General features: G+C 35.2%; 1 protein-coding gene across 1 annotated transcript in view; it reads left to right on the top strand.

Moving 5' to 3' along the window:
• Positions 1 to 17732, top strand: part of SEMA3C (semaphorin 3C) — a 709622-nt gene that overhangs the window by 498914 nt on the left and 192976 nt on the right. Inside the window, exon 10 of the mRNA XM_044088330.1 lies at positions 13901 to 13970. Within this exon, the coding sequence (XP_043944265.1) occupies positions 13901 to 13970 (70 nt within the window). The remainder of the gene's footprint in view (positions 1 to 13900; positions 13971 to 17732) is intronic.

Genomic DNA, 17732 nt, shown 5'->3' with positions numbered 1-17732 from the left:
ATTACAGGGAAGCACAGCCACTACAGTGGCAGAGCCAATTTGTACAGTTTGTAAACATGCTCAAAATGGATCCCTGTGCAGATTGATAAAAGGGTAAGGCACTCCTGGTGGGAAACCTTTATTAAAGCTTTCCATGCACCTAAGTATATGTATGAGTGAGGTAAATATTTAATAAATTACTTAGACAACACTGTGGAATAGAGTAGGATAGGATAACCCTCTCTTCCTCAATTGTTATTGGGTTCATATCTGAGAAGTAGAAAAGGTCCTTATGATTGAGCTCTGAATAACTGTTGGAATAAAAGTATGAAAACAATGTTCTTTCAGAGCTGATGTACTAATGGCAAAATTAAATAATGGCTTGCATTGCAATGCAATAGTCTGATATACAACAAATATTTGTTTTATATACATTTAAATGCATAGAGTTTGGAATTGCATGATACATTTACCAAGATTTGTTTTTTTTTCTGTTTTTTATTGAGTATTCAGGAAGACCAAGTAATAAGACAATAGTCATAATGTGGAGCTATAAAGATATATATGAATGATTTTGTATTAGTGAGGAATGGATATTTATTTTATGTCATCATTATTTGTTGTTTTTTTACTGTTTCTAAATGGACTGGATCATGAGTCACATTGTATGACTGCACTGGGAACAAGTTAAGTTTATTTTTATATAAGAGCATTGCATTTTAGTTTTATACAAGTTAAGATGTTAATAATATAAACAGTTTTGTTCTGGTTTAAATTTGTGTTATTTAATGAAGAAAGTTGAAGTGCAGCCGCAATTAATTTTATTTTTATAAAAGAAAATTGTATTTTAGCCTTGCCCAAATTCAAATATTAATATAAATAAAACACTATTGTTCTTCTGCTTACTTTGTGTTTCATGATCATATTTTGGTTGTGTGTTCTTCTGTTTGTATTTAAAAGTTGGTATCCCACAATTCCATTGGAGTGGGCAGGGTTACATTATTATATATGCAAATTTTATGTTAATCAGTATACAGATTTATACCTATTTTTCATGGGCCTTTGTCCAGATTTTTGATGTTTCCAGGTTGAGAGGTATGTCTATGATTATTAGTTTAAATGTCACATTCCTTAATATTTTCTCTACTACTGAATTTATTCTTACAGTTATTTATAAAGTAGCCAATTCTTTTGTACCACTAAAACAATATGGTAGAATTTATGAGACTTATTCAGGTTAGGACCACAGCAGCACAAATTAATTCATTGTTATACTTCATACATTACTATGAAGCCCATTTTGTCTCGTTTTTTTCTGTTTTTGGCTTGAGAGTTAAAATGCAAGCCCCAAAATTCTCTAAAATCTGCAAATGTACATCTACACCTGTTTCTAATGTTTTTTTTATCCTAGGAAATCAGTTACCTTCTCCATAGGTTCACCACTTTTCTTATGTCAGGTTACGGATCAACTAACCATTTTTATCAGCAAAATTCTGGAAGATATAAATATGCATAACAGAAAAAAGTGACAATAATCATCATAATATTTCTTATCAAATACAATCGAGGTTAGAGCTGCTCCCACATCATCAGGCTACCTGTATACCTGTCTTAAGTCCATTTCACATCTTACATCAAATAAAACTCTATGAGCCAAGTAGTATTGTGGTCTCCTTTTTGATTAAATAACGCCATCTTTTTTCCTCTCCAGACTTCCTGTACTGCCTCTTTCTCAGAATTTAATCCATCAAATCCCCACATTACCTTGCCTGTCCTTTTACTTTAAGCCAAAAAACAAACACGGATTTGGAAACGCCAAACAACAATGTTTATTAACAGCAGTAGTGGTAGCAGTTACTCTGAACCACTTAAGTTGAGATTATATCTTATCTGCCTCCCTTCTTTTACAGACTGCTTGTTTTGAATCATTCCTGGATCAGTACATAGTCCGGGTCTTGTGCCTCTCTTAGCTGCTCTTTGTCTGGAGTCCTTTCTACAACATAATGCATTCCCACGTTATGATTTTAGAGCTTGATTTAAAATGCTAGATGTGATTCCCCTTCTTGATATCTGTAGCAGAATAAGGATTCCATCTCTTAAGAATCCATACATCTGACACAGCAACAAAGATTTTTGTTTGCCTAGCTAGAATTCTGTGGTTCCAAGTAAGTAAAAAAAATTACTTATTATAATCAATAAACCCTCTTTCCTCCCTACTGCCATATCAAGGGACACCCCTAACAGTAGATAGAAATGGTGCCACCTTATACTTCTTGGCATTGAGCCAGCAGCTACCATTCTGTTCCACCTAATGTATACACACCACTTAAAGGATTTAACCTGTTTTTCCAGACAACTCAATTCCCTGACTTCAGTCTATTACATAATAGCAAATATATGACTTCTGAGAAAATCTATCCCATTGATAAGCTCGGCAAATCCATCCCATTGATAAGTTCAGTGACATCACTGTAATCTCTGTATTGCTGAATGGCACAACCCCATTTTCTGGACAATCCATGCATTTCCAAAAGTGCTGTTTCAATTCATATCATATTGTTATCATCCATAACCTTCTATCTTCCATCTTTGGTTCATGCATACCACGACCTTTTCAAAACAGTGGCTTAGTTTGGCAGGCAAGATCTCCTCTTTGTTGAACATATGCTTGCTGGTTTCCCTCCAGATTGCTGTTATTCAGAAATCTCCTTGACTGTCCATTGTGTTATGTTGCCATGGTTTTCTCCAGGATAGATATTAGGCATAGTAGCCTTTAGTCTGAGGCCTTTATACTCAGGACGATCTCTGAGGATTTTACAGGCTAAGCCCATGCATTTTCAACTATTCAGACACAACAGTTATAGATTAAAAGGTCAATAATTAAGTCAGACTTATCTCCTGTAGGTATTTGACTCATTCTTTATACTCCTCTGGCAACAGAATGGCATTGGTGGACTGCTTTACTTCCCTGTGTACTGACTGTTGGAATGTAAATCATCTTACACTTGTAGCAGTACACTTCCTCAGGTACTTGTCTTTTGCTTAGTTTAGAAGGAAAGGTATGGATTCTTCCATATGTATAAGATAATAAGGAATCACAGAGTCATGTGTTCTAAGCATGCACTCAGGCATGCCACAATGTAAGACTTTGAGTTTTATCACACCTGTAGTAGCCAGCTCATCTGCTTCCAAGGACAGCTTCCCCAGCTGAGATCCCCCTCATAACCCAAAGTTGAAATAAAACTTCATCATGCTGTAACTGTAGCAAGCACCTTGCCACAATTGCTAATACACACACACACACACACACACACACACACACACACACACACACACACACACACACACACACACACACACACACACACACACACACACACTGTAGTACAACCATGAATGCACTATCAGCATTCAGTTATCAAGCAACAGTATAGTCCTCGATTCATAAATGAATGCTGGTTAGGAGCTTTCACTCCATTGGTAGTTGATAATCTTGCACCTAGGACAGCCACCCCCTTTGCCCATTCATAGTTATGGTACTGTGTTTTACACTGGTATTTTAATACTGATGTAAAATTTCAAATTATCAGCATTGCATATTCATGTCAAATGGCCCTTTTTTGTGTCAGTAGTACTCCACCTGTACACCAGTAGTGGTACTGCAGGCATTCCATAGTAGATGGCCATATCTCTGTAATACTAGAGTTGCCATGCATGTGGAACTTAATTGCAGCTATTGAGATGCTCAGTTAGATCAGGTGAGGATATAGTAGGTGTTTTTTTTTTTTTGTCTTGAGTTGATCCTTTCATGCACAGCGTATAACTGAAATTAAAGATTATTTACAAAACTCTATCCAAGCTTTAGTATTGTAGCCCACAGCATGCCACTGCTGCATTTCACCCATAATAACAAATGCATTACAGGGTGTTATCTGTCATACACATAGTATTATGGCTTGCATGCAGATGGCACTGTGTGAATATTGATCTTTGGAGGAAGAAACACAGTGACTGTGTGGGGACTCAGCAGTGTTTGGCATATAAAAACTAAAGTCTGTCTCGGTAACCAGTAAATAACATTTATTCTCAAAGCTGAGAAATATACATGCTTTCTTGCTGCAAGAGCATGCCTTCAGGATCCTGAGTTAGACTTTGGAATTCTTATGTTTCATGTGTGTCTTGACTCTGGACTTAGCTTGAACTTCTTTAAGCCTAGTGTTTACCTATACCATGACTAGGTAATCAGATTCATTTACATAGCATGTTTTTAAATCTCATTACGTCTTCTTGGCCTAGCATGTATTCCAGAAACCTGAAGCACTATCAGGTACTCTTAGACATATTTTACCCTTTGGTAAGATATTATTCTTGGTGGAAGAACTGGAATTCAACTAGGGATACTCAGCATAATCGAGGTGACCCTCCACAATGCTGTGCCTATCCTTTCAGAATTTGATCCCAAATAACAAGTGACAGTTAGCAGCAGTATGGTTTGAAACACAGCTCATTCTCCTGCTTTCTCCTGCACATTGCCTGGTCCTTTTAATGTACTCAGTCAGTCTGTGAGTTTGCATATTGCCTGTTCATTTTTTAAAAATATTTCTTTAATACCTCAACTTCATAAATGTTTTGATCAGTATATCCTTCTCTCACGTGTGACATATTTCATCTGCCATCTCTGCATCTCTTCCACCAATTGTCTGATGGACAACAAAAAATCAGTCTGATCTAACACTTCAGCCTTATTTGCAGTACCCATGCACTTCCTGCCTTCAGTGATACTATGTCAGATTTTCCCTGGTCCATATTGTTTTAATAAAATACTATATATTTTGTTCTTAAAAATCAAGACTGTATATTTTCTTTGTTTCATCTATGTAGATTGCTTGTAGAAATGTAAGCCCCATCTCAAAACATTCAGAAGACATTTTATGTCCATAATTCCACAATAATTCCAGCATTAAACTGTTGGATTGAAATAGTTCAGTGGTTAGATTAACACTACAAATTATGCTGAGAATATTTTGAAATTTTGAAAGAATCTAGGAAGCTAAGTAAATAAAAAAAATCTGCAGAACTAAACATATGACTGAGTTTTAAACTGCCAGCTACATATCTTAGTTTCATAGTAAAATATGTTCAATTTCTATTTAGATGAAAAAATATATACTGGTTGTGATTACTAGAAATGTACTGCACTTCTGCATAAGGACTGTGAAGGTAGGAGACAGTGTAAAGCAACAAAGAGAGTATTTACATATCCAAACCAATGCAGGTAGTACTAACAGGCAACTAACAAGGCTTTACTTTGAAGGACTAAGTAAATAATTGAGCAGTACAGGAACTATGCAGCTAGAAATATTTGTGCATTGAGCCTAAGCAAATTGAAACATTTGTGCAGTAAAACTCATGCAGATATGAGCAAGAGGCTATCCATGGAGTGGTCATATACCACGTTGTAGGATCACACAAGAACCAAAAACATGAACCCATAAAATGACAGATAAAATAAGTAGTGCATGTATTAGCTAGGTTATATATAGTGCATCGTAAGCCTATAAAGCCACACTGTATTTTAATCTTCACTTTTAGAATATCCATTAGGATACCTATCAGATGAATAAGAGATGAGGAAAATGGTATATAAAAGAAATATGAAAAAGGAAAAGACATCAAGCAGAGAGTCCTGCAGAAGGACAATATATAGATGTGTACAGGACAGCAGAGGCAGACTAACATACTTTTGGGATGGGATAGGACCATATGTTTGCTTTAAATTCAGAGAAGGGAATGGTAAACAGCAGGGTAGGGAAGGAAAGGAAAGATAACCAGCATTCTGGGCAAACAGCATCGTACAGAACAGCACAAAGAAACAAGGTTAGATATGTACACAATGGAATGAGGAGACATACATACATACATACATACATACATACACACATACATTCATACATACATGCAAATATGTCAGGCACAAATAAGTAATAATGCCCTTCTAGCCTGCCAATATATATCAAAACAGTTATTCTCATAATATGTGTCCAGGTTGTCCTGAAAAATATCTAAACTAGGGCTTGCTTTAATGTAATTTGGCAGTCTGTTCCACGCATCAGCTACTCTCTCAAAGAACCAGTCAGCACACCTCTCATTCCTGTATAATCTTGCACATAGGTTGCCTGAAAATTGTCTGCTACTTTTTGATAACAGCAAATATTCCTAGAGATTTGGGAGACATAAACTGAAAGGTGAATATTTAATACAGCACACAGTGATTGAAACTGTAGACTCATTTAAGGACCTGGATATATGGGTAGATTCAGCTATGAGTTTTTTTAATCATATCAACTAATTGGCTAATGATAGTTATAGAACTATAGGTTGTATAAAAATATTTATAAAGTCTAGGAAATCAAACATAATGAAGTCATTGTTTTTTAGTTACATTAGACCCAAACTTGAGTATGGAATAACAATATGGAAACCCTATAAGAAAACAAGCATGAGTAAACTGGAAAGAGTACAATGGAAATATACCAAGGGTATCCATGGATGTGAAAATTTAAGTTATTATGAAAGACTAAAATATCTGAACTTGTACAGTGTCTCTTACAGATATTTAAGTAGAGATCTTATTCAGGTATATAGGGCATTTAAGGACAACTACCTCTGGGAATGTTTGGGGTTATCAAAAAGTACTAGAGAATCGTCAGATAACCAATGTAGAAGGTTCTATAGGAATGAGAAGTGTACTAATTGGCTCCTGACAGAGTAGCTGATGCTTAGGACAGACTACCAAATTACATTAAAGCAAGTACTACTTTAGATATTTTTAAGAACAGCCTGGACATTTATTATGGGAACAAGTGTTTTGGCATATTGGCAAGCTAGAAGGGCTTTAATGTTCCTGCTTGAAACATTTGTATGTATGTTTGTATGTATGTAGAGGTTGTTGTTGTGTCTTTTGGCTTTTCCCGGTTAGGGGTCACCACAGCGGACCTCCAGGCCGCTAATGATTGGCAGTAGATTTTTACGTGCCGAGTTGCCAGCCCTGACACACAACCTTCAACGAAGGTACGCCCATTCACACATGTCTCCACACAGAAGACGCTCTAGCTGAGAATCGAACAGGACAACGTCTTACTGTGAGGCGACAATGCTCTAAAAATGCCCTATATGCCTGAATAAGATCTCCTGTTAAATGTCTGTGTGAGACAATGCACAAGTTCATATATTTTAGTCTTTTGTGATAATTTCCATGTCCATGGATGCCTTTGCTGTATTTCTGCTGCACTCTTTACAATTAATTCATGTTTGTTTTCTTATAAGGTTGACATAATATTAATCCATACACAGTAAAAACACAAAATGGAAAAAACGGAGATGACAAAGCAAAACCAATAACACCAAACAATTCTCCGCTGTAACAGGATTCCAATGAAAGCATTCCCACAACCCTGGTATATAGTAGTAGTCTCCGTGAAGAAACTGTGTAATTCACGACCATATAGCAATAAAAGTTTATTCTTAAAAACAACACAATGACAGATTAAGCGCTTTCATTTCCAATACCGGAAACTTCTTCAGAATAAATGGTACATATCTGGTGACGTCATTTATACTATTTGATACTAATTAATTACACTTCAATTGAAATCAATTAAAAAACATTCAACAATCACTGCGGTTGAGTAAAAAAATAATAAATAAATAAAAGCTACAGGGCAAGATACAAAAAACACATAGTGTAGTATAAACGTAACTTAAAATATGTAAAGAAATATGTATATATATATATATATATATATATATATATATAAATATATATATAAATATATATATATATGTAAGTATAAGATAAAAAGGAAATAAGTATAATGTATACATAGTTATACACTTTACTGTTTTTTTGTTGATTTTCTTTTGTTGTTAACTTTTAACTTGTTAGCCCTTAGTCTTAGGGCTGGAAGAAGTGACACATAATCATTCATCCCAGTGACACATAATCATTCATCCCAGGGAATTCATGTGTAAATTTGTGTGAATGTATCATCGCATACCTCTCAACTGTACAGATTTTCGCAGAATGTACAGATTTTTGCTTTGTATTTTTGGTCTGTTTTTCATAAAGTTGTGGTTTGCTGGCAAATTAGTGGCAAATCATTAAAGTCTGATGTTAAGTTTCAGACTTTATACCTTTCAAAAAATTCAAGCTAATGTGAAACCTGTTATTCTATCAACTTTCTAAGTTTGCAAGAGCAATATTTAAAAATTGTCCCTATTTTTGGGGATTTGTCTGCGCATTATTTATGGATTTGCGCAGATTTCTTGCTCTAAGAGGTTGAGAGGTATGACTGTACGCATGTGTTTTTATGTTTGTCTGCATGTATGTGTGAATGTGTGCATGAAAGAAGAGAGACTGTGTGTGTGTGTGTGTGTGTGTGTGTGTGTGTGTGTGTGTGTGTGTGTGTGTGTGTGTGAGAGAGAGAGAGTGAGAGAGAAAGCGAGAGTGATGTGTGACTGAATGCGTGTATGTAAGCAGAGGGGAACGCGTGTGAGAGAGAGAGCGAGAGAGTGATGACTGATCTTGTGTGTGAATGTGTGTATGAAAGCAGAAAGACTGTGTGTGTGTGTGTGTGTGTGTGTGTGTGTGTGTGTGTGTGTGTGTGTGTGTGTGTGTGTGTGTGTGAGCATACCTCTCAACCTCTTCAAGCAAGAAATATGGACAAAGCTACAAATAATGGTGGAACAAAGGTCCAAAAATTGGGACACTTTTTAAATATTGCTCTTACAGACTTAGAAAGTTGATAAAACAACGGGTTTTGCATTGGCATGAAATTTGTCAAGGATATGAAGTCTGAAACTGAAATGACTCCCATTATTTTCTTACTTCAGTTCTCAATGATTAGACATTGGTTTGCCAGAAATCCACACATTTTAGGAGAAATAGACCAAAAGTATAAGGCAAAAATCTGGACATTCTGCGAAAATCTGGACAGTTGAGGTGTGTGTGTGTGTGTGCGTGTGTGTGTGTGTGTGTGTGTGTGTGTGTGTGTGTGTGTGTGTGTGTGTGTGTCTGTGAGACAGAAATACTTCCTCTAACACCATTTGTAGTCCCTCATGTACGTCCAATTAACTGCATGACATGCTGTAGTCAAGTATGCAATCCCTAAGCCTACTTACAAAAAAAAAATATATAACTATACATGGGGTCACAGCAAGTACTATGCAGACATAATGAAGTGATGCAGTATAACTTCATATAACTCCACTACATGCAGAACCCCACATTAAATATCTATATACTGCATATCTAGACATGGTAAAGGTGTTCAATACCATTCCACACTCAGGTATCATAGATAAACTCATATAGCTAAATGACAGTTGCTATGCATCTCATTGGATAGCAAATTGGCTCACAGATAGAGCACAGAAAGTTATGGTGGGCACCTCTACCTCCTCCAAAAGAGCTATCTCTATTGGTGTACCCCAGAGTTCAGTGCTTGGGTCATTCTTCTTTGACATTTATTTCTCTGAGATCAAAGCCAATGTTAAGGGTTTATAACTGACCAAGTATGCATATAACTGGAAACTTGGTGGCATCATAAACTTCCCAGGGGGCACCAAGTTCCTCTAAGAGGGCCTATCCCAAACAGATAGCTGGAGTCAAAACCATGGACTAAAACTAAAGGCCAAGAGGGTATCATATCCTTTAGCAGGTTTGACTCCCCTTGTAATTGTCACATTGACAGCACACCCCTTAAAACTGATCACATAGGGATTGGCAACTTATGCTGACAATGAACTGTCCTTTGATCATGACATATCCACTATTGTAAGGAAGCCATTTTCATCACACAGCTTATATCTAAAGGAATGGCATCCAGGCCGACGGATGTAATCATTTCACTGTACTCATCTCTCATTCGGCTGATCATTGAACATAATGCCCAAGGGATCTCAAATGATTTTCCCAAATAAACAGGGTATATTTGAGGGAATTATGTGTATCACAGTGGCTACAATTGCTATGGAACTGTGCTCTACTCCATGTAAAGCAAAGTAGTTATCTTACATTATTAAAATATAATTTAGATGACTAGATGGGAAACAATAAATTTGCTGTCAGTTTAGCACTGTATATAACTTTTCCTTATTTTTCATCTCCTGCGTCTTGCTTTGCCAATAATATGTATGTTTGAAGGACTTGAAATAAATCTATATAAAAAGGAAGTAATTGGAACCCCTGACTCTTTTTTATTGTTCTATTCCAACAAACTACTCAGTTAGCAGTGACACATGTATTACTCTATATATTCTCATTATTCTGAAAAAAAAAAAGTTTCTACAGTACTGTTGAAAAGTACATGCATAATTATAAACCTTTAAGCTACTATGTATATTTGCTTCAGATTTCTCTTTTAAAATAATAGCCTCCATTTCTCCTAAAAATTGTAATTGCTCCCTGATGTACTCTCCCTTATTTAACCCAAAACTTCTTGTTTTTCATCAGTTACTATACAGTCATATTATTCTTATCTGTAATATCTTTAACAAGATGCAACAATGTAATGTATATTATTCAAAGGCTGTAGCCTCCAGATCAGTTATTCTTCCATTGGCGCATTCCCTTCATATAATTATTTATAATCTGATTAGTTTTATTAGAATTAATTTCTTCTGACTGCCATTTATTGATAGCTGCCAAAACCTTGAAGGAGATAATTGTGGTCCTTTCTTCTGGTGGTGAACAATTTGAGCCTTGCCTTACATATTTTATGTTTTTCTTTTCAGTTGTTATTGTTTTAATTGTTTCAACATTAATCTAATATGCAATGTATTGTAGCGCAGGCATATAAAATTGTCTTATTGACTGATTTAAACATTTGCTTTCTGCAGTTTCCTTTTTTCTTCATAAAACCAATAATTTATTCCATCTTTCTATGGTCCCCTTTCTTCTTTTACTGATCTCAACACAGCACCAAATCCACCTCTCTTCTCTGTAACTCACTTTTAACCAAAATTTAACATTCTACACATTATAGTGTTTTTAGTGTAAACGTATACAGACTTCAATGATCATTCCTTGCAAAGTCATTAATTCAGAAAGGTAGGCTGCAACAGGTATGGTTAACTAATCCAACTTCAAATAACTGAATTTTTCCCTGGGTCTCTGCCACATCATTTTAAATAATGTCTCCTTCCTGACAAGCTGTTTGCTGGTATGTGTCCTTTTTACATAACACTATGACTACGTAGGTCAGTTACTCCATAAACATTCTTATTCCTCAAATCTAAGTAAAGAGTTTAACTCTTCACCCTCCTCCACTATGACCACCTCAACAATTTCCTCCATAATGATGACCAGTGGTCTTTCTAATTCCATTAGCTGTAATCCAAAACTTTGCTACTAAGATTAGAATTTTATCAGGCAATCCTTTCTTTTCCAGACAAATAGTTTATCTTTATCATTATCTTATAACTCCTCCCCCCTCTTTGTTGAGTCAAACAAGAAATATTCCAACAAGCATGGGAAGCATTACAAGTCCTGGTAAAGTTTTCTTAGGTCTGACTCTATGACAGCTTGGCATTGTTGAACAGAGATGCAATATACAGGCCTAGTATGATCCAACCATTCAAAACAAATTGTATAAAATAAATAAACAAAGAAACAATCAAGCAAATAAAGGATGAAAATGTGTTTCTTGGCTTAACCATGAAAATGAAAATCATGTAATTCTGTTAGATGAAAAGTATTCTTTGTTTTTTTTTTTCTTTCATTTTTAATTTTAGCCAGAATAGAATAGAATACTAATCCATCAAGACCATTAGTACATTCTCAAAATGTATCCTCAACAAATATAATAATTTGTAAATGTACTTTATTTAACTCACCAAAAAAAGTCCTATAAAAAATAACTTGCTCGTTCTATTTGCAATTCATCTTTAAGTTTTCATTCAGCTACAGCCTTTTTCAGTTTTCTAATTGTGCCATATTTTTAGCACTATTGTTGAATTGCTTTTCATTATACATTACACATTGCATTATTTGGAGCTAATGTCTGGTTTGTACTCAGAACAGAAATAACCAGTAAAGTCTTGGCTATCAATTCCTAAAAGAACTTTGATATATTAGCCTTGGATTGTCACAGGAAAACAAGAAGTATAATGTATTTGTATCTAAAAGAGGCAGATAATACTTTAATAAAACGTATTAACTCTGCCCAGATGGTGCAACATTTAACAATTAGCAAGCCGAGCTTTGGTCAGTAGTGCAGTGATTACATTGTCCAATATGAAGGTCTTAGAGGCACACCAAAAGAGGATGGCCAAAAAGTTGTATGTCATTCATTTATGTAGGAAATCATGTTAAAAACAGCAGCTTTGATGATAACATATAATGGCATGAGACAAACCACCATAACATATCTGTACAAGGCTGTATCTTTTGAAAATGTCAAGAAATGTGATTATTGATTGCAGAGATATATAGCTGTTTACAAATTACAGTTTCATTACAAAATACATTATCTTGAGACATGTATGCCCTTTAATATTGCTTAGAAGACGTCATATTTTTGGAAGATTTCAGCAAAGTATTATCTGGGTAATAAAATTATGCTGTGGGGATGCATTGCCCAGATAACCCTATAGAGTCTTTAGATTCTGTTTATGGTTTCTGTTTTGAGATAATCTAATGAAAAAAATATTTGTAGGTTATAACTCCCCTAAGTGAGAGAGCAAAATTATATATAACATACATACACACACACACACACACACACACACACACACACACACACACACGCACACACATGCACACACATGCACACACACGCATATATATATATATATATATATATATATATATATATATATATATACATATATATATATGTATATTTATACTACAAAGAGAATGTATGCTTGTTTGATGATGCAGTTTCATTTGGTAATATGGTTAGCAGTTTGTTGCCCAAGTTGCTCTTTTTGTTATTTATGTATGCAGAACTGTTTTTTTCAAGCTTTGTGTTTTACTTGTTTTGTTTTTATTCAGTTCAACTATTAATAGGAAACAGTTTTGTACTATATACACTGGTGTCCCTTTCACTAGCACAGCTGCTTCAGTGAAATTAAATGAAATAAGAGATGTAATATGCAACAAGTGAATTTTATTCTTGTTTAATTACAAGAGAACTGCAAAAAATTATTCAGTATTTCTCAACAACAGACACTGATTTTTAAGCATCAGGTTTTGTGCTAATACCAGCCATACCAAAAAGCATTTTATACTGTATGTTTCAATAAACCAGAAGGAATAGTCATCTAAATGTATCTAATTATGTCCAGCTGTGAGCAGTGTGGTGATAACAAATGTGCATTTTTTTTGTTTTATATAACTATACTTTATTATATAAATAACAAACATAGTTGATAACTGCCCCAAACTCTCAGTTATAATCCAAACAAAAGAAGTTTGCCAGATAATGTTAATGGTTAAATATACTTATTTGCACGCGGTTTTTAAACAAGAAACTCCCTTTTCTGTGCATGGTAGATTTATTTCAGTCTCTTATTTTGCTGCTTGCTCCATAATTCTCTTTTTCCTACTCGCTGTATAACTTGCAGTAAAAACTACAGAGGCTGAATGGTCTGTGCAATATGGCTTTGTACACACTGCTACTGGCACATTACCAAAGATGTGTGACTAAATGTGTAAAGAAAAGTAATACAAGTGTGACATTTGCACATTACTTTAGTTATATATTTATCAAGGGCCTGTCCTTAGAAAGTTCTGGAACAGATTTATTAATTAATTATGCTTAAATTGTTATTAAAGTTAATATTGTATTATAGAGATAACATTTGTTATGTACTTGATAACAATTCTAATTAATTCTAATTATTTCCAACATTGCAGAAGATGTGTTTTTCCTGGACAAAGAAAATCCAAGGACAATGTTAATATATGGAATTTTCTCAACATCAAGGTATTTTTCTTTCACTCCGTGATCATCTGTAAATCTAAGGCTCACAATTAATGAAGTGTGCATCTGAGTAAGTTTGAAAAGACACATTTAAAATGCTTACTGGTATTATGCTGAATATTAAATGTGAGGTATCTTTCAGTTCTTATGTATTTTTTAAAATTTTGAATTTCAGTGCTCTGTCCATAAAGTCTAAAATGGCAGGCTTAACTAGACTGGCAAAACTGCATTAAGTAGTTCAGACAATTTAGGTTTCCTGCTGTATTGTTTACTTTTTGATCATCTGGGGGAAATTTTGAAGGGGGCTTTTAAAAAAAAAGTTAATTGACTGAGTTTTTTTTTTTGCATCTTTTTAAAAAGGTATTTTGTTTGTGTAGTTTCAATGTAATCTAATTTGATTTCTATATCTGAGTTTGCCTTGATGTTACAAATCCCCCCCCCTTGTGGATCCAAACTGCTTTGCAGAAGACTTTGTAAATATTTCTATAATTTATTGCATCTTAGACTATGGGCAAACCATACATCAGTGCACTGACTGGAGAACAAGCGTTCTCCAGCAGGGTATTAATGTACAAGTAATGTCTACTGAGAAGAATAAGTCCACCACTTCATGGCAGCATATCAAGCTGCTGTGGAGCTCAGACTGAAAAAATGGAACAGCCACTATTATTTTACACTCACTAAGCAGCATTTTTGCTGTTTAGTGAATCTAAAATAAAATTAAAAAAAAGAAAAAAAGCATGTGTGTGAATGTATCATCGCATACCTCTCAACTGTACAGATTTTCGCAGAATGTACAGATTTTTGCTTCGTATTTTTGGTCTGTTTTTCATAAAGTTGTGGTTTGCTGGCAAATTAGTGGCAAATCATTAAAGTCTGATGTTAAGTTTCAGACTTTATACCCTTCAGAAAATTCAAGCTAATGTGAAACCTGTTATTCTATCAACTTTCTAAGTTTGCAAGAGCAATATTTAAAAATTGTCCCTATTTTTGGGGATTTGTCTGTGCATTATTTATGGCTTTGCGCAGATTTCTTGCTCTAAGAGGTTGAGAGGTATGACTGTACGCATGTGTTTTTATGTTTGTCTGCATGTTTGTGTGAATGTTTGCATGAAAGAAGAGAGACTGTGTGTGTGTGTGTGTGTGTGTGTGTGTGTGTGTGTGTGTGTGTGTGTGTGTGTGTGTGTGTGTGTGTGTGAGAGAGAGAGAGAGTGAGAGAAAGCAAGAGTGATGTGTGACTGAATGCGTGTATGTAAGCAGAGGGGACTGCGTGTGAGAGAGAGAGCGAGAGAGTGATGACTGATCTTGTGTGTGAATGTGTGTATGAAAGCAGAAAGACTGTGTGTGTGTGTGTGTGTGTGTGTGTGTGTGTGTGTCTTTGAGACAGATCCAGAAAGTGAGAGAAAAAGCAAGAGTGATGTATGACTAAATGCATGGGTGTAACAGAAGAGACTGTGTGTGAGAGATATGAGACCGATCTTGTGTGAGTTAATGTGTGTATTTAAAAAGAGCAGATTGTGTGTGTGTGTGTGTGTGTGTGTGTGTGTGTGTGTATGTATGCGTGTGAAAGCTGAAGAGACTGTATATTTGTGTATGAGAGAGAGAATTGTCTGTATGCAAAACTGTTGTGTTTCACTTGCTTATTCTTTTTAAGTACTATTATTATTTTTTTATATATGTTTGATGTAAAATACTTCCTCTAACACCATTGACGTATACTACAACAAGTATGAAACATTAAGTGGTGGAACTATTTTACATCAAAAATATATTAAAAAAATAAAATAGTACTTAAAAGATACATAAGTAAGTAAAACACAACAATTTTACAGAGAGCCCATCGTCTAAGCACAATAATGCCCTCCAGGGTGTGTGTTAATGTGCAATTAATGCCCGGCCAGGGGTGTTGTAAGATCCAATGTCACAGGTGGGCATTAATTACACTTTAACACATACCCTGTCAGGCACTATTGTTTGCTGAGAATACATTTAAAATCTACACACAGTTCATCAATTTGTCTTTACACTTATCATCTAGGCCTGCAGTAAGGGGACACAATAGAAAGTCTACAGTAAGAGAATCTATCCTGATAATTGACTGAATAAATTTGAAACACACATCAGCATTTATGAATGGAACTATCTCTGGCAGACCACAAGCCTCTCTTGGCTACTGTGGTAGGTGACATGGTTACTGCCATAGTCTGGCTTTGCTGAAGGGCAAAGATCACATAAATGAACTTTAAAAAGTGTGAGGTGAGATGTCGTAGTTAAAAGATAAAATTTGTAGTCCCTTATGTACTTCCAATTAACTGCATGACATGCTGTAGTCAAGTATGCAATCCCTAAGCCTACTTACAAAAAAACATTATATAACTATACATGGGGTCACAGCAAGTACTATGCAGACATAATGAAGTGATGCAGTATAACTTCATATAACTCCACTCCATGCAGAACCCCACATTAAATATCTATCTACTGCATATCTAGACATGGTAAAGGTGTTCAATACCATTCCACACTCAGGTATCATAGATAAACTCACCCAGCTAAATGACAGTTGCTATGCATCTCATTGGATAGCAAATTGGCTCACAGATAGAGCACAGAAAGTTATGGTGGGCACCTCTACCTCCTCCAAAAGAGCTATCACTATTGGTGTACCCCAGAGTTCAGTGCTTGGGTCATTCTTCTTTGACATTTACTTCTCTGAGATCAAAGCCAATGTTAAGGGTTTATAACTGACCAAGTATGCATATAATTGGAAACTTGGTGGCATCATAAACTTCCCAGGGGGCACCAAGTTCCTCCAAGAGGGCCTATCCCAAACAGATAGCTGGAGTCAAAACCATGGACTAAAACTAAAGGCCAAGAGGGTATCATATCCTTTAGCAGGTTTGACTCCCCTTGTAATTGTCACATTGACAGCACACCCCTTAAAACTGATAACATAGGGATTGGCAACTTATGCTGACAATGAACTGTCCTTTGATCATGACATATCCACTATTGTAAGGAAGCCATTTTCATCACACAGCTTATATCTAAAGGAATGGCATCCAGGCCGACGGATGTAATCATTTCACTGTACTCATCTCTCATTCGGCTGACCATTGAATATAATGCCCAAGGGATCTCAAATGATTTTCCCAAATAAACATGGTATATTTGAGGGAATTATGTGTATCACAGTGGCTACAATTGCTATGGAACTGTGTTCTACTCCATGTAAAGCAAAGTAGTTATCTTACATTATTAAAATATAATTTAGATGACTAGATGGGAAACAATAAATTTGCTGTCAGTTTAGCACTGTATATAACTTTTCCTTATTTTTCATCTCCTGCTTCTTGCTTTGCCAATAATATGTATGTTTGAAGGACTTGAAATAAATCTACATAAAAAGGAAGTAATTGGAACCCCTGACGATTTTTTTATTGTTCTATTCCATCAAACTACTCGGTTAGCAGTGACACATGTATTACTCTATATATTCTCATTATTCTGAAAAAAAAGTTTCTACAGTACTGTTGAAAAGTACATGCATAATTATAATCCTTCAAGCTACTATGTATATTTGCTTCAGATTTCTCTTTTAAAATAATAGCCTCCATTTCTCCTAAAAATTGTAATTGCTCCCTGATGTACTCTCCCTTATTTAACAGAAAGCTCCTTGTTTTTCATCAGTTACTATACAGTCATATTATTCTTATCTGTAATATCTTTAACAAGATGCAACAATGTAATGTATATTATTCAAAG

Source organism: Protopterus annectens, chromosome 11.part0 (genome assembly GCF_019279795.1).
Source record: "Protopterus annectens isolate FY-2018-M chromosome 11.part0, PAN1.0, whole genome shotgun sequence".
In the NCBI taxonomy this organism is placed as follows: domain Eukaryota; kingdom Metazoa; phylum Chordata; order Ceratodontiformes; family Protopteridae; genus Protopterus; species Protopterus annectens.
The sequence above is the reverse complement of the archived record's forward strand: the minus strand, read 5'-3'. Positions and strand labels throughout refer to the sequence as shown.